The sequence below is a fragment of the Euwallacea similis genome, chromosome 2 (assembly GCF_039881205.1).
Source record: "Euwallacea similis isolate ESF13 chromosome 2, ESF131.1, whole genome shotgun sequence".
Taxonomy (NCBI): Eukaryota; Metazoa; Arthropoda; class Insecta; order Coleoptera; family Curculionidae; genus Euwallacea; species Euwallacea similis.
In genome coordinates this window covers 6,851,512-6,877,799 of record NC_089610.1, presented here as the reverse complement: position 1 = coordinate 6,877,799, position 26,288 = coordinate 6,851,512, and the positions used below count along the sequence as shown (strand labels likewise).

General features: G+C 33.4%; 2 protein-coding genes and 1 pseudogene across 3 annotated transcripts in view; all 3 read right to left on the bottom strand.

The window, feature by feature from the left end:
• Positions 1-907: 907 nt before the first annotated feature.
• LOC136419572 (5S ribosomal RNA) lies at positions 908-1,025 on the bottom strand (annotated as a pseudogene).
• Positions 1,026-3,700: 2,675 nt separating this feature from the next.
• KLHL18 (Kelch like family member 18) lies at positions 3,701-11,609 on the bottom strand. Its single transcript, XM_066405280.1, has 11 exons — positions 11,271-11,609; positions 10,310-10,440; positions 10,071-10,211; positions 9,825-10,013; positions 9,596-9,766; positions 9,002-9,135; positions 8,671-8,893; positions 8,444-8,610; positions 7,780-7,891; positions 7,464-7,571; positions 3,701-6,368 (listed from the first exon to the last, which is right to left on the bottom strand). Exons 1-11 carry the CDS (start codon positions 11,463-11,465, stop codon positions 6,158-6,160), a joined length of 1,782 nt encoding a protein of 593 aa, XP_066261377.1. The 5' UTR covers positions 11,466-11,609; the 3' UTR covers positions 3,701-6,157.
• An 824-nt stretch (positions 11,610-12,433) lies between these two features.
• Positions 12,434-26,288, bottom strand: part of LOC136418017 (potassium channel subfamily K member 18-like) — a 63,137-nt gene continuing 49,282 nt past the window's right edge. For both annotated transcript variants that reach the window (XM_066403921.1, XM_066403913.1), the window contains exons 4-8: positions 14,109-14,285; positions 13,809-14,054; positions 13,180-13,362; positions 13,007-13,127; positions 12,434-12,950 (exon numbers count right to left, since the gene is read on the bottom strand). In XM_066403921.1, the coding sequence (XP_066260018.1) occupies positions 12,521-12,950; positions 13,007-13,127; positions 13,180-13,362; positions 13,809-14,054; positions 14,109-14,285 (1,157 nt within the window). In that variant the 3' untranslated portion in view covers positions 12,434-12,520. The remainder of the gene's footprint in view (positions 12,951-13,006; positions 13,128-13,179; positions 13,363-13,808; positions 14,055-14,108; positions 14,286-26,288) is intronic.

Here is a 26,288-nt window from a genome sequence, read left to right as displayed (position 1 = left end):
GAAAAAAATGCGCATTTTTGTGCCCCTTCAGAAAATGTTCTAAATTTAAAAATATGCACAGGAGTTGTCAAAACATGAGCAAAAAACTGAAAACTGCGATTTTTGAAAATCATAAATTATGAGTACACTGTTTGAGTAAATTGTATCAAATTTGGCAGTTCTTTATTATCGATAACTGCCAATTGAATGGCGTTTTCAGAATTTTTCCAGGTCTTTTAGATTTCGAGAAATTATATCCAACTTCGTTATTTCTTATGGCCGCCATATTGGATTTTGGTGCCATCGAATAGACAATAAAAAAAAGCACGACAGAGTGACAGACGGCAGGCGAGACTTGGAATAGGTTAGTACGTATTAAACCAATGATAAAAACCAATAAGTAGGTAGTTTTTATTTTAGATAAAATGGATATGAAAAAACTGATAATGGATTTTCGTCACTTTCAACGTGAACGACAGAAGACCAAGTTACTAAAGAAAAAAATTTCGAGCTTCAGCGTCGTAAAGTACCAAAGAGGGGAGCTGATGAACTAGCAAACGTGATTGTAACAGTATATCAGGGTGTCAATATGACTTTCAAAGACGAAGGAAAATGGGAAAGGATATTATTTTTTTCTAGAGGACACTCATATAACAGCGTTTGATAGCAGTGAATCAGACGATGAAAATGAAGTCACACACTGATTGAAAGAGGAACTATTCATCTACAATGGACAAATATATTTATTATGTTTTGTTCATTATAGATAACAATGGTTTCAACAGTTCAGTAGTCACAATTCCAGAAGGTCCACAATATCATAATTAACAATATGGTGGGATACCCACCTTTTCCTCCCCTTTTCCTCCCCTTTTCACCCTGGACCCCCACCGGAACCGCCTCTCGGCATTACTTCAGGGGGGGTGTAACACAACTGCACGTGGTGTTCCCAGGCGGTCACCCATCCAAGTACTAACCACACCCAACGTCGCTTGACTTCGGTGATCTGACGGAAACCGATAGACCAACGCGGTTACGCAGTTGATATGGTGGATATCCTAGTCATGCTTCTCTTGATGGTTTACTATCGCATGTGCCACCACATTATACCCAACAGCAAGGATATCCCCCAACACAAAACCACCAAGGTACAGATTTTGTATTTATTGATGTTACTTTGATTGTTATGAAAAAGTATAAAGTAACTTGATGTCAATGAACTTTTAAAATGTTTTCTACATTTAAAAATTTGTACATACAGTGCGGACGTTAAAAGTCTTTCTCACTCTGAAGTTGATAAATGTTTGAATTGAATTGAAGAAGCGCTCGTTTGAAAATCGATTTTTCAGTACAAACAAAACCACACGTAGTTTTACAATAATACGTCATCCGGAAGTGACGCTTTAGATTAAGTAGGTTTTGGAAAGTAAAGTATACCACTTCCGTTGTCAGTGTTAATGGCGCATCTGCGTTTTCTCCCGGGTCTCTCACGAAAAATATCTAACTCCGAGTGAAAATGTATAAAAAATTTTGAAAAATTCATGCGGACTTAAAGATTAATTAAACAGAAACGTAATGAGTATTCATACGGATTTGTGTTTGGTTGAAAACTGGTAAAAATCACATTTTTTAAATTCGATTTTATTTATCACTTTCGCAAATAGCATCTTCTTTTCACTCGGATCTCCAAAGCTACACAATCGTCGAGTAGTATATCTGGAAGTGAGTATAATAACTGAAATTTCTCTTCACAATGCTTGAGAAATAACAGTTTTTTTAACAGGATTCTAAAAGAATATTCATTTCGGAAAAATGTTTGATCATTCTACCTAACTTAACCTCGTTTAATTTTATTTTCTGTATTGGTGACCACTCTAAATGGTTTTTGTCACTGTTTATACGTTCTTCTTCAAGCATAAACACGTTGTATATTATTTTGTTTCGCATATCGTTTCCATGGTTAAACCGATGAGCTCTACGTTCGCAAAAAAGACTATAAAGTTATTTGAATATTTGGAGACCATTGTATCGTTGTGATCGTTTGGTCTGTGACTCGTACTTTTGGAAAAATTAGATTGTAAAATTTTTTGTACGTTTTCGTACCGATATCGATTCTTAGATGATTTAGCCGAGTGATAACACGGCAAACAAAATATTAGAAATGTAGAATAAACGAATGATCGAGTTAGCTTAAAACGAACATTGTTTGGCAATATCTTTTTTAGTTTCCGAGATACAGCTCATTTTGATATCAATTTTTTGCGATCTTGTTGTGATTGTCGAAAATGAAGGTTCGAAAAAAGTGCTTTTTCAAAGCTCCACGACCTCAACGGTGGTATTTACGGTCAACATAGGTCTAAGATTTTTAATTGTAATTTAAGAAGTAAAATTCGATTTTCTTACGTTTCAACTGTCAACTGTGTGGGCCTCTGGTTTGAGTCAAGATTATTTGTAAAATTTTTCTTTTTTAGAAGTAACTTTAGTGGTTTCCAAGATTTTTTAAAAGTTTAAAATATATTATGTACAAACATGTTATTAATAAGAATTACGAATTCTGGATAATTTGGTGAAGAAATCTTTGTCTCTGCAGGATCGTAATAGGATGCTTATATGTAGATATCGTTCATAAGAGAATTAAATTTATTAGATAACATATAAAACGTTGATTGATATAATATATTGAAAATAGTTTTAACTTTATTATACATATTACTTATGAACATAACGTATTAAATTCTAAATGAGTATAGTTCTTGAAAAAGCTTCGACTTCTTTTTCGATGAATTTGTTTTCTAAATAAGAAATATATTTCTCGGGTCCTTGTTAATTTTTTTGTTCTTCTGTGCCTCTAAGTGATATCAATTGCCTGGAAATACTGAAATTTTTATTTGTGGAAGAGCAGTATTGCAATTGAGTACATTGTTTATTCTCTTTATTAATAATTATTCATTTTTTAAAACTGATGGCTCAGTAACGAGCAAGGTATCATTCCATTTAATTTATCTATCTAAGATATCCTCGTTGGCCTGTCATTATTGATAGTTTTGAGTCTTTTACTTTCGATGGATTAAGGAAATCTCGAATTATTGTGAAATTTTTGTACTTACGAATTTACTCATAAATATGTTTAACATTAAACAAATCACAGGAAATTTCCGACGAGTTATCGATTTTTTAAAATTTTGAGGTCATTTGTGAACTTGTCTTATAAGCGCCAGCAAATTTCTTCTCGCCAAGCTAAAACAGTCAATGGTAACAAAATCTATTAGTAAATGGACTGTCTCAGTACTTCGTTTATATTTGGTGATTTTATTAATTAATCCATGAAAGTTTACTTAAATCTTTATTCTTTAAATGGGAATACCACATATCATTTAATGCATAATTTAAAAAAGCGAACATAATATACAAAAATAATACATATAAAGGCTCTTTTCTGTGAATTTTGGATTTTTATATTCATTTGAAGTATTTGAATTAGTTTGTGTAGTAAGTAAGTTAGTTGCGGTAAATAGTTTTAAATCTGAAAAATAGAGCGTTATTCATGAAAAATCTTAATAGTTACATAACTATTCCTTCTGCCGAGCCTGGCCAGTTTAGATTGTCGTTCATAACTGCAGTGACGTGAACTAGCCTAAGTCGTTGCTTGAAATAAAATAATAATTTTCTCAAACATTTTTGTATTAAAATAAGTGTTTCATACAATCGAAATAATATTTGCAATTTCCATATTAACAATAATAGGGTATGTTTTTAAATAAGAATTTTGAAATCGAACGAACTCGATGTCAATCGCAAGAAGTGTGTGATACTAATAACTTATTGTCACTCTAAACTTTCTGAACCAGATATTTAAATTTTTTATTAAGAAAATAAATTAAAAATATAATTATGTTCTAAAATTTAACATCGGACGAAAATTGTATCCAAGTACTTTTCAAAATACATATTGTTATTAATGGAATTTTAATATAATTGATTCATTTTATCTCGAGCATTTCATTTCACCTAATTTATTAATTCTACATGACGATATGCCTACTAGTCTACTTTTTATAGCGCTAAAACTTACATGCTAAAAAGTAACCAAATGGCAAACTTGCAGTCTTCAAAATTAATTTTAGTTCAAATATAGTGAAATAACAATAATTAGTGCATATGACTAGCTAGAGTTGCTTATTACCGATCTAGAGCTAGGGCTTATTAAAATTTTAGCAAAAGTTGGAAGATAATAAGGTTTAAGTTTTGAATTTATAGCCATTTCACAGAAATAGTAGTTCAATAAAAAATTTTGTGGTTTTATTATCCACATTTAGTTAGAGAAAGGTATTGATGAAGTGGGCAGTGTAAGTACCTGCTGAAAGTGATTTTACAGTTACTCGGTCCAAAAATGGGTAAGTTTTCTTTATGCAAGTGTTCCACATGTTGACTGACTCATATTACAAAACCAAATCTGATTTTTTGCTTAATTTTTTTAATTATCACCTTTATGTTGTCATATTTCAGTTACATTTTCTAACTATTTATAATAACCAATTGCAGTTATTGGAATAATTACATGGTAGATGTGTTTGTACAATTTCTATTTCTTGTATTTTTAAAAATGTGTTCATATTTTGTAGCTATTTTTGCGTAAATGTTAAACAATTTCAAGCTTTTATCTTTTCTACTTTACAAGTACTATCTAAGGAGTCAGACTTTTGTATGTAAAACCATACTGTAGGTAATGTAATCGTGGGCTCGAAAGCAATATTTATCAATAATTTTAATTGGATAATACAATTATTATAAATAATTCGAACTCACAATTTTATTAGAATGGTTTTGTGAATAAAAGCTGAGGTACCTCACAACCTACTACTTTGTACTACTTCCCAGAAGTGAAATTTATTTATTAAGTCTTATTTAAAGCTAAGAAAAACTTGATGTTATTTTATCTTCATGTTACTCACAATCCTTGATTTTTTCCTTCATAAGTCGCAGTTTGAATTGTTTAAAAAGTTACTGTTTCCTTTCACAGGCAGTTTATTTAACAATCCATTTGAGTCCTAAGAATCTAATCTAAATGATTTCAGTATTGGGGATGTTTACAAGAAGTAGAGAAAAGCGTACAAGATAGGGAGTATAACTTTCAAAATGTTTGAGATAGAAAAATGGTTTGCACTTGTGTATTCAAAAGATTTGATAGTAAATTTCTATAACTTTTCAAAAATCTCTTAATTCTCGAAAATGTCAAAATTTTACTATTGAGTGACCTTTTGAAGCTATGCCATGGAAAAGCAAAATGTTATTCTTAATCTTATATACATAGTTTGAAAATTATAATCTCTAAATTATGAGAAATGTGAAAACATAAGCGTTATCTCAAAAACCGTTGAACGTAAGTATTAAAGTGCTATATTTTATGTGACAGCAATTATCTCAAAACCTCGTAGAGTTGGAGGGACGTAATTTTAGAACTGTTTGTATTATGGCAAAATGATTTACATTCCCATCTTAACAAAATTTGATATCAATTAAATATTTGACAACCTTTTGAGTTCAAATGCTAAGACTGGAATGTAAAAGACATTTAACCATAAATTAACTGTTCGGAAGGAATGACTGTAGAAAGTAGAAAAATTGCCATAATTCAAACATCGATATATCAAAAACCGAATAGGGTTCTTTAATTGAAATAATCCTAAAAAATTTATAAGAAGCAATAAAACAATATACAAGGGAGTTCTGTTTAAAATAAAAAAAGGTGAATCTTGCAGTTTTTTTAAGTCACCCCATATATTTAAAATAATGTTCAGTTTACATTTCTGCCTCCAATCTTTGTATTTTTATATTTAACCATTCTTCTACCTCTATAAAGTTTTAAGACACTTCTTATCACATAAAATCAGAGATACACTATATAGATAATATGGAAGTTGTCTTATTAAAAAAAGTTGTTTTCATTAATAGATTCACCAAGAGGACTCCTGTTCAGAATGAAAAATTCTGGTAATGTAAGTATCTACTTGAAGTTAGATGATATGGCAGTTTAAATTGAACAATTTGGTAAGTGCCTTTGAGCAACCATAAAATCTCCAAATTTGCTGTTTTTATACATTCCTCCTTCATCTTTTTGCCAAATTTCTATATGCCCAAATCTGAGTTCTTTTAAAGTACAATTAATACATTATACTTTTTAAGGAACTGAGATTACCCCCAATCCCACGCCCCCCTCATGAGCAATCATAACAGGGGCGTATTCCCACACATCCCGGTTTGGGTCGTACACTTCCACTGAATTTAGGTTTGAAATACCATCATAACCACCAACAGCCCACAGTTTGCCCATGTTTGCAGTTAGAGCCACACGACTGCGTTGTGCATTCATTGGAGCAACATATGTCCACCTGAATAAGAGAAACATTTTATTTTCACATGCTGAATATACAGTGTGACCCATTTAAGAGTGGAGCACCTCTGTAAAATTTTTATTTTGATTTTTTTTTAAAGCACTTGCTTTTTAAAATGAGTAAATCTCTTTTCATTATAATTTTATTTCACACTGAAAAATTCGTTAAAGATTTTATAGGGGTGTCCTGCTCTTAAGTGGGTCAAATTTGATTGTTCTATAACTTTTTTACAACCAAACATTTTTTAACGAAATTTGAGATACAACTATTTTGAATTGTTCTAAAGTTATTACTAAAGTGAAATTTAAAATAAAAAATTCCCCAATGTCTTTTCTTAAATTTTCGCCATGAAAAAGGGGCAAAGTAGGCCTTAGATTTTAAACAAACATAACAAGAACTTATCAAAAACTAGAGTTTTTGATGTCCTACAACATATAAAAAAAATTATCAAAATCGAACCACAAATTAAAATTTTAAAAGGGTATCCCACTCTTAAGTGGGTTACATTGTATATATACATGTATATTATACATATATATGTATATTCAATCTGGTGGTTCAGGTTATGGTTCTTGCTATCTTCTAAAGTAAGGTCAGTTAAAAGACAAAAATTATCACACAAAAAATTAATTTAATAGCATATTAAATTTGAAAACGGTATTGGAAAATTTCATTTGATTCAGAAGGTATCGCAAATAACATTGATTTATCTTGTAAAAATTGGTTTCGGCAGATTTCAAACACTGGCAGTTTTTGGAGGTAAGACGGACTATATTCGGAGCGCTCAGGATGCAAAAAATGAACACACTACTCAATGAAACAATTCCTGACATATGTTTATTTTTAGCTTTTTTTCATATTTTAATATACGTTACAAAATTCCCTTAAATTTTTGATGCATTAGGAAACATGATTTTTTAACCTCAGCCAACAGTTAAGTAGTACGAAGCTATACCCTTTTGTTTTTTTAAATTATTTTAAGTTTCTTATAAATTGAAGAATAGGCGTCAACCGGAACTAGTTTCGGAATTTTATAAATAATTATATGAGGAATTGAATTACATAATTTTTAATGAAACTCTATATACATACTTGTTCGCTCTGGGACAGTACATTTCGACGGTTTGCAAAAATGAACTACCATCGTATCCTCCACAAGCATAGAGTTTTCCGCCCAGCATAGCAACTCCTAACCGACACCTTTAAAAAAAAAAAATGGCGCTGTACTATACTCATAACATAATAAACTATGTAACGTGCACCTAATAGTATTTCTATTATAGCTTCATTAGAGGGGATATTATCTGGCACAACTAGCATGCGACAAGAACATTTATGTATATGTACACGTGTAGTGATAGTGCCGAGGAGCGAATTGATAAATTTTCACATAACAGTTGAACCTTGCCTTTTCGTTAGCATTGGCGGGGCTTCAATCCAAGTATTTGAGGCTGGATTATACCGTTCAACGGAATCAAAGATTGATAGTCCGTCATGACCACCTAATGCATAAATATGCCCTGAAACGACCAACAAGTTTTAGAATGTATGTTTGCATTATTTCTATTAAATAAAGTTTAATTTTTATAAGAAGAAATTATATAAATTCCCTGTGATAATGTCAAGAGATACGTCACTATAGAGAGATAATTCATCATAATGCCGGGAAAACTTAGTGAAAGACAATTTTAAGCAAATTAAAAAAATCTGATTGTACAAAATCAATTTAAAACTTATATTACTTGGAGTTGACATTAGATTAATAAACTTAAAATTTGTTCCAATTTCACCAAAGTTGTTTCAAATTGTTCAAAAACTGTTCATTGCATCTATGATATATACTAAGTTGTTGAAATAAGATTAACTTAACTACATATCTTTTTACAATTTATATGAGTATCTCTGCATAAGCCACATTTTGTATATTATATATTATTAAAGTCGAAACGTAAATATACTATAGCCAGCATATAATTTGTGCAAGGAAAAATGAAAAGCGTTTAAATCTACTTTATCGAAACTGAATGAATGTTAATATCCATTTTACGATACGCAATACATAACAGACAAACCTTGACATGCAATAACAGCGCCTGCGCTTCTTGATTTATTCATCGGTGCCAAAGAACACCAAGAATTTGTACTGGGATGATACCTTTCCACAGAATTTAATGACGTCACGCCATCGTACCCGCCACAAACATATATTATATCACCCAAAGCTGTGGCACCTAACGCACTGCAAAATAATACGTCATAAAGCGTGGTTTCGAACCCCATTAGCATGCTTCCTTCACACCTTCTCTTACAAATCATAGGCGTTACCATGCTCCATTTTTTCAGAATCGCATCATACACTTCAACACTAGACAGTCGATCCCTTCCATTATAACCACCAAACGCATATAGTTTATGTTTTATCACAGCAACGCCTAATCGAGATCGCATCATTGACATGGGTGGTGCTATATTCCATTTTTCTGTTTTGGGATCATAATATTCTACAGTGGATAGTGAATCACCTAAAGGAAGAATATCAATTTGTCAAGATAAGGGTTTAATTACTACAGAAAATACCACAAATTTATTAATAATAATCAAACACCTTTAAGCAAACATTAAAAACTAACCATGTCTATTTAGCCCTCCAACAACAAAAATATACCCTTTCACATCACAGACACGTGGCTCAGTACGAAAACTCTGAATAAGGGCTCTCCTTTCAGGGATAAGGTGGAATGTTAAAGCTTCATCTACCAAATCTCTAGAACAATAATTGAAACAATACTTTATAAAAGTTTTTAATAAGTTCAAAGTTGTAAAGAGGCTTCAATAAAAACGTTTTTGGTAGAAAGCTGACTTTTATATACATGTATATGTATATCGTCATTTCATTGCTACGTGAAACAAACATTATTTTTTAATTCAGCTTACAATAATAAATGTAGTAGTTAATAATATTTTAACACTTTTGCTAACCTAAACTAATAAATACTGTAGGTAGAATTGCTGCTTACAATATCCATTGATGGTGTGATGTATATTACGTTATATTCATGTTAATAAATTATGTTACCGTTTTATGACAGTTGACTACGTTTCTGGTGAAAAGCAACGAAAATTAAAGCATATCACATCACATTGCTACCCGGGATCAATCAAGTTCAGACGATAAATACAAAACGAAAATGTAAATACAAAATGGCAATAGCAAATTCACTTACCTGCATTGAATGGAGTATCTAATATGTTCCTCATTTTTAACTCTATCTGTAATATATAAAGGCGACAAAAGCGGTAATCGTACTAAAGATAAAAGCTCCGGTAGGTGTTCCTTTCTCTTATCTATGTCATACTTCAACCACCGCATGCAGGCTTCAAAAACTTGCTCTTCACTGAAGATTCAAAACCAAATTTAGATTACAAGTTTTTCCAAATGTTAACATGACATACTTGTCGACTCTGAGATCATTTTTCATCAACAAATCTTTAATTTCATTAACAGGAAGGTTTAAATATTCTTCGTTTTGAGATACCTCATGAAAGTACCACTCTATGTATTTTTCAGCAGAGTCTGCTAAGGTGGATGATCCGAGAGATTCGGCAAAATGTCGAAACCCTAAAGCGTTCTGCGGGTGAATTCTAGAAAAACAATTATTTTACGTGCAATAAATTCTTTCAGCAATACAATTTACATACCTTTGCAATAAGTAATTGGCACAAGCATCTCTAACTTTATTTAGCTGGAGATATGAAGCGCCAATCATAATACTTTGGACGTTGTTTTTGTCTAACACTACTTTTCCAGTATAAGCGAAATTGACCAAAGCTTCTAGCGCTCTAAAAAAGTAACATTTTTGCTAAACTGAAACTTGATTGCAACTTCATTAGTGGTATTTTCAAGTATGTGTTTGTATTAAGTAGTAATGTAATCTTACGTAGCATCAATGCATTTGATTTCGATTTCCTTGTTCCTCGATTCAACCATATCGTTCATAAACATTGCATGAAAATAGGGAATTGCTGATGCCAGGACAATTTTATGAGCACTAAACTGTTGCCCCTCGACCTGATTGAATGAGTAAAGTCATTTCATATTAAATCAATGTAAACTTAATTTTTAAATTCATAATTCAATTAGATCATGGCTAAATCATGTTAATAAGTAGATTTTGACCTGGCATATTATACAATACATTATATTATAGTTTTCCCTGATTATCAAAAAACATCTAAGTTCCACAGTCAATTCTATGCCAGTTACCGTAAAACAGTAAATAGTTGGAACCTTGCTGATAATTGAGGCATACAAAGATACAGTAACTTTAGTAATAAATTAGAAGTGTAAGCCTTAAGATTATATTATTGAGGCATATTGGAGTACATCCCCAAGATACTACAAGGTATTTTGAAGCATTTTCAAGATATTTCAGGGTATTTTTGGTGTTTTGTAAACTTGGTCTTTGATTTAACTCATCCATACTCTTTAGATAATGTACAACTTCAAACTTACAAATTAATTGTAACTGAAGAATTAAAACAAAGGTACTTACAGGTGAAAACTAAGGAGTAAAATACAAAAATTGAGACAAAAAAAGGTGACCCATGGAACCAATTTTCTAAATATTATTATCAGATCATTGTGTGTTCATATTAAAGTGCCCCGTGTGTTATATTAGGCTATTAATTACCTAAATTATAAATCTACAACACCAACATATAAAGACTGTGTCACACCTTGTTTACAAGGAGATTGAAAATAGGTTTTCAAGGTATACTGGGTGTTATATAAGAAGTTCTACAAGTATTTTTATATTGAGTTAAAACTGGTATTTATTTGATTGTTTAGTAAAAAAGCAGCTTTTTTTTACCTTGTAAATTCCCAAACTGCTAACTTACCTTTAAAACAACATCACACAATTTTCCCTGTCTTCGTATATCAGCCATCAAAGGGAAAGCAGATGGAAATAGGTCATTTTGTTGGAAAATCAGATTTTCACTATTCATTTCTAATAGATTTCTTGGCGCTGAAACACCCTCGGTCAAATCGCATTCGGTGTCGCTATGAATATCGTATCGCAAATTCCAATCCATCGCATGAATTAATAATATTCCGATAAGGTACTTTTAAACTTTGATGGTTTGATAAGATTGTTTAAATTTAATTATCAAAATAAAAAGTTAAAATATTACACCAGCCACCCGTATCAGTAGATTTGACAGAAAATAATAAGGTTATGTGAAGAAATGGCAACATTCAGGGCGATTGATGTTTAATCAGCAGTGAAGCAGAAAGGCAACACAGCGCACGGCTCCACTACCGCTTACATATTGCATTCGTTTTTGTGCTCGCAAGCGGATCATACAGAGCTTCAGTAGTGATTATATAATCATTGAGCGTTCAGAACGCTTTTGAGCAGTTTTGTTATGAAAAGTATTTATTCAAAATTAAATTCTTTCGAAGAATAAAAAAGAATTGATAATAGCGAATTTGAATACCAAAGGAAAACAATGCTGTAGGGTGAACCCTCTAACGGCCGGTGTTAAAGATCTACGTGGGTGCGGTTTGAAACGTTACGGAGTAGCCTCACTGTATTGACTGTGTCTTAGAACGCATTAGAATATTTCTTTAATGTTTTATTATTGAAGTGCAGAAAAGCGTTGAACTAGATTTTGAAATATCTACAATTGTGTTATTGATTCTCATGAATTTGCATAGATTCTATAAATTTTCGTCTCCAAATCTAACAAGAACGTTTTAAAAAAACTTATGTGTTGTAATATAAAAGATATCTATGCCTTTTGTATTTTTAATTGATTTTATTTGGTTGTCTATTATATTTTGTGATATTATTTTATTAAGGTAGGTTTGACACAAGTAAAAATCGGATTATTTTTTGTAATACTTGATATTTTGGGTTATAAGTTGGTTACTCCATCAATTTTCATCCAAGTTTTTGTAAGCAGGGGGCAAAGTGTTAAATTGCCAAGAGTGATAAGATCCATTTCATATATCGATAGATAACGTATTAGGTAAGCTTAAATAAAACAATCTCTGCATAAAATATGTTTAAAAATGAATTTATTTATTTATTATTGTTATCATTGAAACGCAGGAAATCACAGTACAAAAAGGAGAAACGTGACAGCTACTCCTTGCCGAAGCCTAAGCTGTTGGCTAGTTGCCTGCATTTTATTGTCAACTCTTCTTGTACCAAACTAAAACACATTGCCAATATGACCAATCCTAAGAAGATATAGAGACAACAGGCGAACACGTGTAACTGACCCCCAAATTCGTTTTGGTGGATAGTCGGTAGCTTATCTCCAACTCCAATAGTGGAGAGAGCGAGAAAACAAAAATAAATAGCGTCTAAAAACGTCCAAGTATCCGTATTGGCAAAACACGCAGCCCCGAGGCCTATGTAGGAAAAAAATAGAAACACTACTAGGAAAATAGGCACTGATGGTAGGTTGGATGGTGTTGCTTCTTCTCCTGAGTGAGGTGCGCCCCCGTTTTTATCAGGCGGTCCCCAGATTAAGGGTATGCGTGATGGTGTGTCGTGTGGGAGGCATTGTCTATAAAAAAACCTAAACATATCTTTACTTGACAAGTTAATTTTAAGTAGCTCTACCCTTGGTCATTTTCATCGTTTTCTTCAACCTCCTCCAATTCTATATCAGTGGATATACCAACTATAGAAGAGTTTCTCAAAGGGCTTCCATGGCTGTGACGGTGAGTGGGACAGTTGGGATCTGCAAATATGCTGTAGATTGCTTTGCTCTCTAAAATCTACGTTGCATTTACCTGCAAGAATTTGTCGTACAGGAGTCTGTCTGCATCGTCCTCTGGTATGGCTAGCCCTGACTGTAGCTAAAATAGCTCGTTTTGGGACTTCTTGCCGATTTACATAGTGGTTGATATGATTGGTTTGGAAGGTGACATGATTTGGGGTGGAGTGGGTTGTGGCCAATTGTATGGACGCTGTATCTATAAGTAGGAAATAGAAAATGTGGTTAACATATGGTCTTAAATTTTTGGTGTCATGAGATAATCTAACGTAATGTTCAGAGGAAGAATAAGAAAAAAACTATTTATTCAGACTTGAGGATTAAAAGAATAATTATAGAATTCTATGGTGAAAGGAAACTTTGAATTGAATTGAAACTTTCTCAGGAAAGGTGGAAGAAAGCGATATGGTGCTGTTTTTAAAACATGCTAACATTTATCCAACAATACGGAAAAGAAAACTTTTTGTCCCGATCATACAAACAAATGTCCTCAGACCCTTCAGACTATTATGTCATGTAGTTAAGCGCCACATTAACCTTCGTCTACCTCATAAGAACTATTAATAACGAATATTGCTGATGAGCTCTAAAAGATATAACTAAGAAACATTTTCTGTTTTTCTGTTGAGTCTTCATTGACCTTACCTTCCTTACTCTTACAATAATAATTCTTTGTAGGCGAGCTTGGTGCCTTATGGTAACCTACAGAAGGGCACGTAAAGGGTTCCTCATTCTTATGACAGCACAATTTTGAATATCCTCTTCTCACACCATAAGCTAAGACACTGCCCAGCTCTGACAAGAGGACTAACATTAGTGGTACTCCTATGATTGCGTATATAATCGCAATAATTTTTCCTAAAGCTGTTTTTGGCGAAAGTCTTCCGTAACCTAATGAAAGAAATAACTCAAACAATTATCATAATTGTATTGAAGATGAATTACCAACTGTCGTCAGGAGAGTTACTGTATAAAGTAGTGATCCCCCAAATGTCCATTTTGGTCCAGCTAAATTGAATGTTTCATCATTTTTGGCAGTCTCCACTACAGATCTCTCGAACTTCTTCAGTTGTTCCGTTACCAGTCTGGTCCAGTTTTTCTCGTACAATACATTAAGCCGCTCTAAAACAAAAGGACTCAAATGATTGTAAAATCAATATCAGATTATTTCGTTGAAAGTTTGCAGCTTCAAGTTTACAGTCCCAAACCCATCTTGTTGCCCAGATATAGCAAAACATAATTTAACTGCCCTAGAATTGTACCGATCTCTAATGCAAGAAAGCAACTTCTCTAGGCGTTCAGAGCGGTTCTATCAGGGCTTCCGGTCCATTAGTCCTTAAGATTGTTCCAGAGATAGAAGTCTAGTTAAAATTGCATTAGCGGTATATTACCACCTATTACGAAATGCAGAAAAGTTCTCTTTTCTTTGAGCTTTGAAGTTTGTTAAGAAATTATCCTAATTAAATCTTAAATTCGCTACATGGATAATTACAAACTTAAATAACGGTTAATGTGAAGGGAGGGAGAGAGTTTTTAAAAAGATATGGTTTTAAGCATTCATTTGTTGCTCTTTCGTACTTGAAGGGTCCGTAATAATGTATTGGGTTGTGATTAAAATTTTATAATGGATTTGTTCAAAATGTTCTCATAACATTATCCAGTATGATACATATTGTTTCTGCAGCATTCAATTTCATAAAATGTAATTTTCTGTTGAGTTTGCTTTGAAGTCTGCACAATCGTTTTCATGAATTGAGATAAGGAGACCGCATATAATTTTATAAACTTAAGCCTTATAGACGTTAACTGAAAGTTTCTATTACAGATCCTACCAGGAACTGAAATATGTATACTATAGCACACTCGTGTTGTAAAATATTTATATTTCGCAAGTAGATAAATATGAAAGGAGATTATCATCGCCAAGTAAATTTGGGATGAATAAACAAAAACGAGGTTGATAAGATCAATAAATCTTTGCATTCTGAAATGAAATATTTGCTTATAAAGTAGTTGCAATTTTCATATCATAACATAAAGACAATTGAAAGTTAATCGATCCACTTATGTGAGATATTCTATACATATTGTATAATTTTATGTGCTTCCAAAAATACATCCTGAAAATTTATAAGGTAAAAATAATTAAACTTGTGGAATTTACTTAGTTTGAATACACATGAGCCTTAGTTAACTGACGTCATTACCTACCGTGCCAGTAGGTTTAGAAAAACAACGTAATAGGTATCTCTTTTTGTCGTTTATTATAGTTATTAATCTTTCTTTTAGCTTATCTGTCGTAGGCAAGCAAAATGATATTGTTAGGGTATGTTATGCTGTATTTTATGGTAAGCTATTAAAATATTCAAATATTGCAAATGTATATTACCAATCTAATTTCGATAATCAGTAGATATTAATGAGAGACCCATTCCATAGGGTGGCACAAATCAGATCTAGCAATGAGGATTTTTAAACTACTTGAAATTCGAATTTTTTTAAAATTAGTTTTAACATCATCACAGACGTGTGTGACGATCAATCATAGTTAAAATCTACATAAACTACATCGGTAGCGCCTAAAAATGTTTAAAAAGAAATTCAGCAATTGTTCCCCTTTAAAATTAATTAAAAAAAACTCAAATTTCAAGTAGTTTTAAAATCCTTATTGCTTTTCAATGGTTCGCTTTTTATTAATGTCCTAATATTAGGTGTACAACTTTGCTTCCGCCGTTTTTGAATAGATGTATGTAGCGGTAAGTAATGATCGAAATAAATAACCCCATGTGGGCATGCAGGAGCCTTGGGCACCTGTTAACATAACCTCATAAAAATATTAGTCTATTTGTGTCTTCATCATAAAGTTATTCGCAATTGAAAATGTCAGTGTACGAGCCAAATTCTCGTCATTTGCGGGAGGTTTTACTTTTCTGCTTCAATATGAAGAAATCTGCTGCTGAGGCTCATCGAATGCTCTCAGATACTTATGGGGAAGCCACTATTAGTGAAAGGACATGTCGTGAGTGGTTTCAGCGCTTCAAGAACGGTGATTTTCACGTCGAAGACCAACATAGCGGTGGAAGAAAGAAGGTTTTCCAAGATGCGAACTTGGAAGCATTACTTGACGAAGACTCGTGTCAAAGTCAACAAGAATTGGCACAATCATTGGGAGTGACTCAACAAACAATCTCAAAACGCCTCAAAGACATGGGAATGATTCAGAAGCAAGGATATTGGGTGCCGTACGAGTTGAAACCAAGAGATATTGACAGGCGTCTGTTCGCTTGTGAACAGTTGCTTGCAAGGCAAAGACGGAAGGGATTTCTGCATCGTATTGTGACTGGGGACGAGAAATGGGTTCATTACGATAATCCCAAACGCAAAAAGACTTGGGGATATCCCGGCCATGCTTCCACGTCGACGGCCAAACCGTCTATTCATGGTTCCAAAATCATGCTCTGTATTTGGTGGGATCAACTCGGCGTAATATATTATGAGCTGTTACAACCAACTGAAACAATCACAGGTGCTCTTTATCGAACCCAATTAATGCGTTTGAGCCGAGCATTGAAAAAGAAACGGCTGCAATACAACGAGAGACATGATAAAGTGATTTTACAGCACGATAATGCTCGACCCCATGTTGCGCAAGTGGTCAAGAAATACTTGGAAACATTGAAATGGGAAGTCCTACCCCACCCGCCATATTCTCCTGACCTAGCTCCTTCTGATTATCACTTGTTTCGATCCATGGCACATGGGCTAGCTGACCAACACTTCCGGTCTTATGAAGAAGTAAGAAATTGGATAGAATCGTGGATCGCTTCAAAAGATGTCCAATTTTTTCAACACGGGATTCGTATGCTGCCCGAAAGATGGGAGAAAGTAGTGGCCAGCGATGGACAATACTTTGGATCCTAAAGGTATAATTAGTTTTTTACAATAAAATCGCGAAATTCGGAAAAAAAACGGCGGAAGCAAAGTTGTACACCTAATAGGAAACTCTAATAATAGAGACTAAAACCCTAACTAATAGGAAGAAAAAGGAAATTCGAGCAGAGGGGCCGAAGAAATCAAGAAAATCTTTTCCACGAAATATTAATTTGCCTATTTATGAATATGTATATGTGAATTAATTTAGGAAATAATCAGATATAATATAATAATGAACCAATCCCTCTTTCACGTTATCACCCTTTATTACAACGTTCACGAAAGGACATCTCAAACTAGTCCCACGACCTGTGATACTGATGGAAAAAATGGGAAGCTAGAACGAGTAATCAGTATTACCAGTGCTATCTTGCTCTTTGGAACTACCATGTGTGTTGCTAAATTGGCCTGCTGGAGAGCAATATAGTCCCGAAAGTACAACTTGTGTTTTGTAAATTAGTAAAGTGAAATTAAGAAAAATGTAGTAAAATTTCTCACTACATGTTCCTATGCCGAGGATAACCGTTTATCAAAGACAAGTTTCCATGCGAATTACCTGTCTCCATCATATTTCCACAAACACAGGAAGCCCAATTAAAGTTGAATCTCAAAGAAGCCTAAATTCAAACGTTTCCTCCAGGGAAATTAATTTTGTATGCTGGAGGTGCATGAACTGTTTTAGTTAACGGTTCCATAGTTTTCTTTTCAAAGTCTTTATGCTCTATAGCTTATAGATAAATAAGTAGAATGGAAATCTCAAGATGTTCAGAGGGCGCTGAATTTCCCTTAGGAGCGTATTTTAGTTTGCACCGCTTGAGAAGCAAAAACGAGGAAATAACGTTCGAAATCATGTTTTGCTTAAACAATAAGATTTTTACCTTATAAAACAAAGTTGAAACTTTTCAAAATCAAAAGCCATCTTAAATACGTATTCCCAATTTTATAAAATTCTTTCATGCAAACTCTCCCGTGGATCTAAACTTGCCGGTGGCACAGACGGTGGCATTTCGGATGAAAAAGTTAAATCGTCGTTCAGATGTTCAATTTGAGACGTCAATTTACTTGTGCGAATATTGGTTCGTTCGTTTTTACCTGTGGGGGATCGAAATTCGATATAAAATAATCTTGAATCCGTTGATAAAGAAGAATTTTTTGAGTCAACTGTTACTATTAATTCTTTTTTCAATTTTACAAATCCGTCTGTTACCGAGGTTACGGTTGTTGTTTAGTAATGAAGTACCTGATTTTTAATGTAGTACAAGTGAATGGAATTCGCTATGAAATATTTTCCGAGCTATCCATTTTCAAAAACGGAGCTTAAAATAGCAGTATTCAAAGCTATTGTTGGGTAGTTTATTTGCAATAAAGGCAAACACGTAAAACTTTTCAAACACTGTTAACGTGAAATAAAATAGAAATTTAATATGATTATCCTGTACGAAATGTGTGTATTTATTGCAAGCGCCCTAAAAAATTATTGCTCACTAATCCACTCAATTTTATGTGGCAATATCGATGCAAATACTAATATGCAATTGTTAAAACATAAATTGGATTTTTTTTATTAGATTTCAAATTCGACCATTTCGATACAAATAGTAAAAAGGAAGTTTGAACACTACGCACATTTTTAAATGTAATAATATTTATACGTAACGGATGCTCATTAGAAAAAAACCTCGCAGTAACTATAATGTTCTAATTATTATTTACAATTGTCGGTAGGCACCTCATATGATAAGTTGTTCCAGCTTTCTTTTTTCTATGTTTACAGCACACGTGTCTTATTGGATTCCACGTAACACATTCGTTACAAAGTTAAAAGATGCAGCTGATGATAAACCTGGTAACGTTGTTGTCTACTGAAGCTTTTACTTGATGTAAAGTGGGTGCATAGGTTAAAGTTGTGGTAAATTGTATGCGTAGGGCATAATTTCACGTAGTACCGATTCTGTATACATTCATACATTGTATATCGGCACCATAAATTACTCAGTGATATTTATTCTGGATATAATCGTAAAAACGTAGTTATCTTCCATTTTCAAACGTTTTTACCTGCAAATAAAATTTGACGAAACGACCCCGAAATCTCAAATAATATGCCAGGCATCTTTCTCATACAAATCAGAACGACGGAAGCAGTTATGTAAATCATCTCTTAGAAAAAGTTGAAAAAATGACGATGGAATATTACGGAAGAGATGCGGAGTTTAAGATGCGTTCCCGGCGAAAGCGATTTAGGGATCTCGATAAGCAGTGGCGTACCTTCAAAGAAAATAGAGACGTTGCCAGTATTGTGTTTATAAAAGGTTAACTAGCAGTGTAATACTGCAGGCATACGTAGCCTCAAAGGCTTATCTGTAGGGACGTCGAAATATGTTTAGTAGCTGCATAACCGTTATCTAAAATGACAAAATTTGTCCCAAGGCATGCCGCTAGTCTAAAGATTGCTCTGCAAAGGCAAATCCCTGAGAAGATAGGAAGCTTTGTTGCAAAACGCCTGTAGGCATTTCTGATTTGAAATATGCAATCTTCTTATTCAAAGAAAATATATATTTTTTAACATGTCGTTTGGGGCTGCGCCAATGCGTCGAGAATTACCATAATAAACTCCTATAATGGCGCCGTATATTTACGTGTGGGAGAGCTGACATTAAAAAAATAGAATGGAAAAACTGAAGTAAAACTGAGGTGAGCATTTTTTTAAATCGACATATTCAGGATGATACGGTTTCAATTATTGTCGAATAATTGGACAATGTACTACTCGTAAAAATTTTGTCCTTTACGGGTTTTATTGAAAAATTGCGAAATTGAAATATGAAATTAAGGAATAAAGATTGTTTGCCTGGAATTATTTTATCGACAAGATTTATTACTTTAGATAACAATTTTTCATCCGCCATCCCATATAATGCATAATGTAAAATCTATAGTATTAGGAAAACGAGTTTTAAGTGCGCTCCTCACTAAACCAACTAATTAAACTTTTTAACAATTAAATCTTCTCATATCTACATAGTAGATATTAAAGTATTTCGACCCGTCAAACGTTTTCATAACTTTAAACTGGAATGCAAAGTTTGCCTCCTTGAGAAGAACAAAATAACTAATGCCAGCAAAAAAACTTAAATTGTCTCGAGGAGACACAAGTTTGAAGTTGAAACCAATTTCGAGTTTGATGACTTATACGTTTGGGAGATCAACAGTCAAAGTTGGCAAATTTGTTCTTAAACGTATGAGAGTTCGTATGGAGTTGCTTGTTAGGTGAAATTGAATACGAATCTCAGGCTTGCAACATATTGTAGAAATTCTTCATGTGAGAAGACTTTAATAGAAATGTTTGAATTTTCAAGAAATTTACCATTGCATAGTTAGTTTATCGTTATCAGATTCTGCAGTGAGAAAAAGGAATGAACTTTTTTAATAAAACAGGTCAAGTTCGATAAAATTTCATCTTGTTCGAGCAGAAATACCCAAATGTTATCTATACTTACTGAACAAGAGGCTTTACATCGGTTTTTACAAAGTGAATTATACAGGGTGTCCGAGGAACATTGGTACTAATAAGGATAGCGTACTAGCGGATAACAAATTGAAAAACATTTAGAAAACCGATAGAAATATGAGTTCTTTTGTAGAATCCCTTTTAACGTAAAATAGTTAAAAGTATCAGAATTCGTAAAAATTTTCATTTTATCAGCACTGATTAAAAAGTTATTTCGATTTTTTATGTCTCGGTGGATTTATTAGCTAGTCTGAAGGAGATATTTTTAATTAATTTATTATATCCAAAGCCCGCTCTTAGGAACAATTTTATGCTTGTAAATGAAAAGCTGTGAAATTTATTGCCAACTCACCAAATAAGATTTTTTTTTGATATCCTATAGAAATAAGCAACGTTTGTACTTTTGTGCAAGGTTAGCTGAATCGTTTTATATTCTTAACTTCTAGTACCCAATATTAATTTATACCATTATTTCTGGGAGACTCTGTACATCTGTACCTTTTGTAAGGTCTTTTGCAACAAGGGGGTAGAAACTGTCAGAAATATGTGAAGTATACCGATCAGGACATCTTGCACATCACATTTCTCCTTTTTGATAGACAGTTAATGTATACGCTGGATATTTATAATTTAAAGTTCTGGTGGTGTATAGACTTTGAAGCGTGTGCCTCTTGAACAATGTTTATTTTTAAAGAAGAAAAATATGTACTCTTGAATATACAGTACATTTTTCGTTGTTATACACATGGAGTTTTAGTGAGTGCAAGCAATAGGCAATTAGGCGGTTAATAAGTGCGAGAGAGACAGGCTGCCGTTTCCCCTTCCATCGTCAACGATCGGCTAGTGTCGTTGATTCGCAAGCAGTACTTTGCCTTAATCCGAGGATGGATCATATTACAAAAAGGGTTTGTTTTTCAATCAATTCTATAAACATTTTTTTTATAAACAAATTTTCTTGTAGTTACGGTTTTTAATCTAAAACATTTTAATTTATTATAAAACGGAATGTATATGCGTAATTTGCGTCATTGGAAATGACGTAGAATTACATCCACCTTACGATTAAGGCATACCGTTTACAAGTTAACAACGCTAGCCGATCCTTAACGATGGAAGGGGAAACGGCAGCCTGTCTCTCTCGCACTTATTAACCGCCTAATTGCCTATTGCTTGCACTCACTAAAACTCCATGTGCATAGCAGTGAAAAAAGTACTGTATATTGCTGTAAAGGTTAAATTCCCAATTTTCTTGAATTTTCTTTTCCAAGTTTCTCTGAATTCTAGGGTTAAAGTTTAGATGATTCTTAACACCCTCTTTTGACAAATAAATACTTTTAGTGTATACTTATTGCGTTCTACAAGTTCTTCGCGGCATGGAAAGTACTAGGTTGTTCGGAAAGTAATTTCGTTTTTTTATGTGAAAATGAATGACAGTTTTCGTATAATAAACAAATGCTTTATTAAATTATATATTGGCCGTTCTGGTCCAACACCTTTTGCCATCTTTCTGGTAGTAGCATAATTCCACGCTCATAAAATTTTTTGTCTTTGCTGGCAAAAAACTGATCGAGGTGGTTTTTGACCTCATCATTTGAGATGAAAGTTTTACCGTCTAAAAAATTTTGGAGTGACCGGAACAAATAATAATCCGATGGTGCCAGGTCTGGAGAATATGGTGGGTGTGGCATTGTGTCCCATTCAAGCTGTAAAAGCTTTTGGCGAGTGACCAAACTTGTGTGAGGTCTCGCGTTGTCTTGGTGAAACACTACACCTTTTCTGTTGATTAGTTCGGGTCTTTTCTGTTGAAGTGCATCCTTCAGTTTGTCCAGCTGCTGGCAGTAGACTTCCGAATTAATCGTTGTGTTATCCGGTAAAAGCTCAAAAAAAACGATTCCTTTAAAATCCCACCAAACAGACAGCATCACCTTTTTTTGGTGAATATCGGCTTTGGAAATGGTTTGAGTCGATTCATCTTTTTTGCTCCATGACCTCTTGCGTTTGACGTTGTTGTATACAACCCATTTTTCGTCCCCAGTAATGATGCGCTTCAAAAACGGATCATTTTTGTCACGTTTGAGAAGCGAATCGCAGACGTCAATGCGGCGACACAGATTTCTCTCTGTGAGAACATGGGGAACCCATATATCGAGCTTCGAGGATAATCCCAGGCCTTTCAAGTGGTCATAAACTGTTGAATTCGATAAATTTAACTTCAATCCGATCTCACGTGTTGTTATTCGACGGTTCGCATCAACTAATGCCTTTATGGCGTCTTTATCAGCTTCAACCGGCCTTCCCGAACGTGGTGCATCTTCGACATCAAAATTGCCAGATCGAAATTTAGAGAACCAGTTCTGACACTGGCGTACTGTCAACACACCTTCTCCATACACATCGGTCAATTTCTTTCTGGCTTGAACAGCATTTTTACCCTTTCTGTAGTAAAACAGTAGGATATGTCGAAAATGCTGCTTATCGCTCTCCATATTTAAAAGGGCACCAACCAAAAACTACTGCGTAGAATTAATTGAAATGTTTCACACACAAGCCTTGTTATATGAGCTCTCAAAGCATATAAAAATTATATGGCTTAAGTGTGAGGTTAAGTGCAAAAAAATACCATTAAATCCTCTGTCGGGAAAAAACGAAATTACTTTCCGAACAACCTAATAGAATTTAAATGCGTGATAAAAAAACATATATTTTTGACCGCCTTTTATGAAAATAGCAGAACGTTAAGTCGTTATCATTATACAGAGAACAAGAATAATTTTATAAAAGCACTTTGCACATTCATTAACAAAAAATATTGAATAGCACATTGTAATGGGGTTCTATCGACACTAATTGGACAATTAAAGTCAATCGTTTTAGTACAATTATTAATGGCCAAACTTTCTAGCACAATAAATCCTCATGAAGCTATCTCTAGCGGCTAATGCCAGAAGGCAAAATTTAATATTTAACAACGATTCCCATAGAGCCGCCTCACGACTTTTTGTTAAGATTTAATCAAGGCGAGAGCTGCTCAGTAATCTGGCTGAGATTTAATTCTCGGTCTAAAATATTCCTAATTGCTTTGGATCGACGAAGGAATGAGGCCTTAAGAGAAACTGAGGGTTCTAGAGATAAGACCAGTTGAATCGATTTAAAATGTTAAAAAGCTTGTATTTGCATACTGTTTAGTTAGTTGAAAGAAATCTACAGAAACATTTTTAAGGTTTAACTGAACATAGATCTTGAAATTTGATTCAACACTTTTAGGTAATAGTAGCATTGCAGATGTTAGGAATTGCAGAAATTGCACCTCAAACACAAATCCAAAGGATGATTGATGTTCTGTTAAACTAATCCTACCAATGTGGGCCATTAATTAGTCCTAGAATACTCAACTACAGCTCACCATACAAATTGGAGTTAATAGCTAGAGCGTGATTAATGCAGAAAAAACTATTTGCAAGAGTATCATCAAACTATGGGGTGTTAACTTTCAGACTTCCAATTAGGCCAAATAATAGTGATTTATGACGCTCTATTGTAGTGGTTTTAAACGCGAAATAAAAACGGAAACAAAATGTTATGCGCTGCTACGTGGGTATCATTAATAAAAAACTGAATGTTTAAACCCAAAAGCAAAGCATGTATTTCCCCTCCGCAAATACATCTCGTTTTTGATGATTTATGACATAAAATGGTTACGCATATCGGTTCTGGAATTTTTGAAACAAAATAGTTATATGTCTGATATTTAAAATGTAACGCAATTGAATTCGATGAATTTTTCATTTAAATAAAGCCTAATAGATTCCCATCGAAAGCCATGTCGAAAAATATGAATTTCGACGTATTGGTGTGGCCACCACCGCGCAGTGGCATGAAGTAATTAGGATTGACTGATTTATGTACATATGTATATGTATTACTTCTCATGCTAAAATTCAGTGAATAATTTTTGAAAGCAGAAGAAATTATGGGTATATTACAGTAAAGTAACATTTCGAATGTTAAAACGTAAAATTTTAACCAGGAGACGTTTTGAGCATCATTTGTCTTGCATATCTTCATATAAATGGGACAGACAGTCGTCGGGCAGATAACAATTTCATATTTTAACGCTGCTATGTGCATATCCGGATTACATGTTTTACTTGATTTTTGTGAAATGTGAGGACATGAGCTGTGCAGGCCGGAGATTTCAATGGTTTAAGCTTGGAAAAGAGAAGACTGAGATCACACTGTTTTATACGCTAAGCGCATAAAGCTCTCTGTTAAATTGAATTCAAGGTAATTGGGGATAGTAATAAGTAAGTAATAAGTTATCTAGCAGGTATGTATATTCGGTAACAAAACATTTCTGAGTTTTGAATCTTATTAAAACTCGATGGATGCCACTAAGTTTAATTAAGATTATTGATAAAATAAAGTAGCATTCAGGCACTGTTTTTTTAAATTCTCTTTCGGATCATCATTTTAAGTCTTAATAGTGAAATGGCAGTTACAGCTGGATTATCTGGATTCTGTTGTGTATATTCTATTTTGCTGACCGATAAAGTTGCAACTTAGAAATGTTGTAGGTTGTTAGACGAAACTGAGGAGAAAAATAATTTTCCTTCAACGTTGAGGATTTTATTATGTTGTGGAAGTTAATTTGAGTGAAATATTGTTGTAACGCCATATGACAAGTGTAACGTGGAAATATCGTTTTGAGTGGAACAGGAGATATTTTTTACATGTCATGGAGGCTCAGTTTGGGCATCATTTATAACGTAAACAGGTAAGGACATTCTATTTTTCATCAGCTCATAGCCTAATAAATTTTATGTGTAGGTGGTGAACAACATTTCAATAAACGTTTGAAACGTCTGAAATGTCGTTAGAACAAAAGAAAAGAAAATACGCTCTAACTAATTACGATATGCTCAAAATATTATACATTGAAGTTGGAAGAATAATCAATGTTAAATCTGAACCACATATGATGATTATGAGAATTTCATATCCTTATTAACTTAGAGAGGAAGAGAGAGAGACTTATTAAATCCTGGAAGATCAGTTTTGATATCATTTATAACGTAAGCACTTGTGCAGCAAATTCATTATTAATAATTTTATGCGAAGTCAATGACATTTTATTACAAATGTTACACTTCTGATGGATTTGTTGATAAGTGAGGTTTCTCACACTTTGAAAGACTTAACAAATTTTATTTAAATACAAATATGACAATAAGTACCACACAACTCGCTTAACCAACACGTTGAGTTTGTAAACACTTCTCATCCCAAATGAGTAAAGTATTTTTGGGTCATAGGTTTAAAGTCTTATAAAATTTTAAAAGGAATAGATATTTAATTACGTCTTGCGCTATATACATTTTCATGTCAATTTAATTAAATTTTTGCTGAAGTAATCAGCTTCCCTTAAGTGTCTTCCAATAGCGTTATACACTTCGTTAAAAAAGTTTTTGCCTCATTCCAACGTGAAAATATGCAGATGAGGTGAATATCTAGAAACAGATTTAGGCGTTTTTTAATTGGCATTGCGCTGGCTTCACTTCTTTTTCCAACAATTCTCTTAGTACACATAGCTTGTCATCTGAGTGTTGATCTTCCAATAATTTTTCTTTTGTGATACCTCAAGTTTTTCGTAATGCGTCCAACACGAATTTGAAAACTCCAAC

Bases quoted from the DNA above. Each gene is read 5' to 3' on its own strand.
- KLHL18 (XM_066405280.1), bottom strand. From the start codon at position 11,465: ATGGATTGGAATTTGCGATACGATATTCATAGCGACACCGAATGCGAT. The intron at 8,611-8,670 runs GTGTGAAGGAAG...ATTATTTTGCAG, and splicing joins CCTATGATTTGTAAGAGAAG to TGCGTTAGGTGCCACAGCTT. The intron at 7,892-8,443 runs GTTTGTCTGTTA...TGGTCGTTTCAG, and splicing joins CGCTGTTATTGCATGTCAAG to GGCATATTTATGCATTAGGT.